Here is a 3,260-nt window from a genome sequence, read left to right as displayed (position 1 = left end):
AGCCGCACCCGGCTCCGCTCAACCCCCGCACCTCCGGCTTTCCGCGGGGCGCCGCAGCCCCGTTAAATTCGACCGAAGTCCCGCTCGCCTTCCGCGCCGGAGGCACCCGTTACTCTCACGGAAGATGTAAGATCAGCTGGGGCGAAATAACAAAGCGCGGTGGGCGATTTAGCAAACGCGGCGCTGCCGCGGCACGAGAGGAACGGATTTTTGCCAATTTAACGTTTAGCGTCTTACTTGTACATACAGCTAATTCACCCACAGAAACTGAAGAACAGGAGCGAATAAACTTTATTAGATCCCAGGGAAAAATAATCAACGACAATTCGAAAAATACTGCAAATGAAATAGAAGGAATGCTTTGAAGACACAACGATTAAGCAAATATTTAACAAGAGTAAATTAAAAAAAAAAAAAAAAAGACACGAGCAATGAATACCAAGTTCGGTCACAGAAAAAAAAAAAAAAGTTATTTCACTGTAATTCTCATCCAAGGACTTTAAAAAAAAAAAAAAAAGACAGTTTGCATCAAGAGATGAAAGACATTTGTCATTTAGAAGAGACTCTCGGGAATGAGAGCACTTCAGCTCTGCAGGCTGACACCTTCCTTCAATCACATCTGAGTTGCTCTTTCTAGACTTTTTGCAGCATCTTTTAGTTTTCCAACTAAATCCTAAGAGATGAAATACTGTCTTAGAATAAACATGTTTTTAAAAGGTCAGCTCGAGGAGCACAATATTTTTTTCTATACAGGGAGGCGAGGGAAACCAGCACCTTATACCACCAAGAAACTTAGCAACTGATGGATGACACCACCAAGTGATTAAATAGGTCCCTGTTTTACAACGCAGTAAGAAAAGTGGGAACTGAAGGAAAACACCTTGTAACATGTATTACCTGCTAAAATAGATCACTATGCTTAACACGTGGAATTTTTCAGTACTGTTAGGATGGCTAATGCTGACATTTGCTCCAGGCTTTGAAGTACTATATAAGTTTCTAAAAGACTGAAAATATTGAGTGCAATTTTGTACCAGGAACATTCTCCAGCCAAAGCCTGCCAGATTTAACAGAGTCAGTAAACTGATTCAAAACACCCATGAGTAAGAAAAAGGATGTCTTTTGAGACAGACATTTAAAAAAGCAGAGGTGTAAACCTGCAGGGTTTAATACCTCACTTTTCCTCTCCCCCAGACCCCTCTTCCCAACCCTCCAGAGTTTGGTCACTTCCAAGCATTACAATGCCTCTATTGTTCAGTTACACATTTAAATCGCTAAACAAAGATCAACGTTTGTTTCAATACATTTCTTACATGTCATTAACACCACTGAAGAGCCTTCAGTTCCTTCTCTATTTTGAATCACGACACCTTTAAATCATTGAACTAGCTTCTGTAATCATTTCTCTACAGCATGGGAAATCAGAGTTCAGAAAAAAATATACATATTTCCTCCCACATATATATATATATGTAACAGTTATGAAAACAGACAAAATATTTATGCACGTATGTAAAACGCTCTCCATGCAACTAAAATCAGTTACTTTGCAACTTTATTTGAGAAGACAGGGAAACTACACTCTGGTAATTTTTATAGATGATTCTCCCATAGCCCCTCCAGTCCTGTATGGATGCATTTTTTTTTAATAGCATATATGATTTAATTTTGTTTGGCAAGTTGTTAAAAACATTTACATCTACAACTGGAACCAAGCACAGAAACAGTGATGAAGGAAAGAAGTACCTGTAATTGCTCCATCGTGCAACTAAAACTAACATCTGGGTGTGATCCTGAATCACTGTTCTGAGGAAAAAGAAAAAAGACACAACAATGCCTGTTTTATTAAAAAAAAATACTGTGAAATTGCATTTTTTCCTCTAAGGGTGCTGGGAGTACAGTACCTCTACGTTTAAAGTCACCAAGTAGGAAGGCTGGTAAGTTTTATGAAGCTGATTGCTCTAAATTAAAAACAAAGAGCACAGAAAAAAAAAGTCAGGTTCCAGCATTAGAAACAGACTAAAGAAACACCTTGATGCGTTCAAATTACCTTGATCTGATATTCCAAGCGCCAAGACACATCAGTTATGTGGAGAGGAGATCGGCCTATGCTGAAAGACACAACAGCTGTTCTCTAAAGTTTGCTGGAAAATGTACTTTTTAAAAAATAGAACAATAGTTCTTACTTTAATCATAGAAGTATGCATACGTTTTTTCCAGGACAGTTTCAGGATACATATATCTCTATGTAATTTTTCAAGAAACTATGTATCTATGATGATGGCTGACTTACCTTCCCAATAGGATTTCCAGTGCATCCTTGTGTTTCTAAAGTGAAATAAAAAATTGCTAGATTAAATAAATTCCTGTTAGAGGAAGAAAACATAAATATATAAAAATTGTTTTAGAAACCTGATATTCGGAGCAAAATTGTTCTATTTTCTCTTTGTCCAATTTACAGTCCTCAAGACATGTGCTACAGGGGAAAAAAAAAAGTATTAGTTTTTCTGTTAACATTAACATAGCAGTACAGTTTGAAGTAACAACCTCTAGAGAAACGGGGCAGCTTCAAAGTGTGAATACCTTATAGCAGATATGTCGGCTTTATGCTTTCCTGCCTCCAGAATATATGTTGCAGCCGCAGCATGGCAATGTTTTAATACCATGGGGTCAATATCTTTCAGGTCTGGATCATCTAAAATAAATGAATTACTGATGACACACTTATTTGCCAAATCCTAGCACAGTACCAAGATCTGCTGCTTGCCCTTTGAACGGTATTTTTCACACAAAAACTTCAAAATGAAACACGTTTGGTGTTTTAGAGTGAAGGGATGGAGCAAGTAGGCAAGGTGTGAGAAGGAGGAGGAGGAGGAGGAGAGGGGCTAAAGCCCTGGCTGCTGCAAGCTGTACCAGGCAGGGCTGTCCGGCGATGCATGCCCCGCCACCTCTACATCTCCTTCCCATTAGGAAAGGAGGGAAGAAAAAAAAAACCACAAAAGGGAAAATCTCAATTTCCTCTCCAAGCCCCGTCCGCGCTTCTCAGAAGCCTGTCGCCAAGGGAGAGGAGCGGAGCCGGGGCCACTGGCCAGGGGGGAACGGGGGCTGCCCGCCGCCCCTGCCCGGCACCGGGAGCTGAGGCGGCGGCGGGATCATTAAACACCACCGCCTTAATTGCACGGGCGCAACACCCTCACCCTGGGCTCGCCGTCGGAAGCGTCCACACGCGAAAAAAACGCCCTACGCGGTCTCAGCGGGGC

General features: G+C 41.0%; 1 protein-coding gene across 1 annotated transcript; it reads right to left on the bottom strand.

Moving 5' to 3' along the window:
- Positions 1-613: 613 nt before the first annotated feature.
- COMMD3 (COMM domain containing 3) lies at positions 614-2,738 on the bottom strand (the record flags this gene model as incomplete). The annotated part of the gene is made up of 7 exons (XM_008943623.1): positions 614-673; positions 1,747-1,806; positions 1,905-1,961; positions 2,051-2,111; positions 2,294-2,328; positions 2,413-2,476; positions 2,584-2,738. Coding segments are annotated over 7 exons (492 nt in total), but the record flags the coding sequence as incomplete, so codon positions are not given.
- Positions 2,739-3,260: the final 522 nt, after the last annotated feature.

Source organism: Merops nubicus, unplaced genomic scaffold, assembly GCF_000691845.1.
Source record: "Merops nubicus isolate BGI_N331 unplaced genomic scaffold, ASM69184v1 scaffold34107, whole genome shotgun sequence".
Lineage (NCBI taxonomy): Eukaryota > Metazoa > Chordata > Aves > Coraciiformes > Meropidae > Merops > Merops nubicus.
The sequence above is the reverse complement of the archived record's forward strand: the minus strand, read 5'-3'. Positions and strand labels throughout refer to the sequence as shown.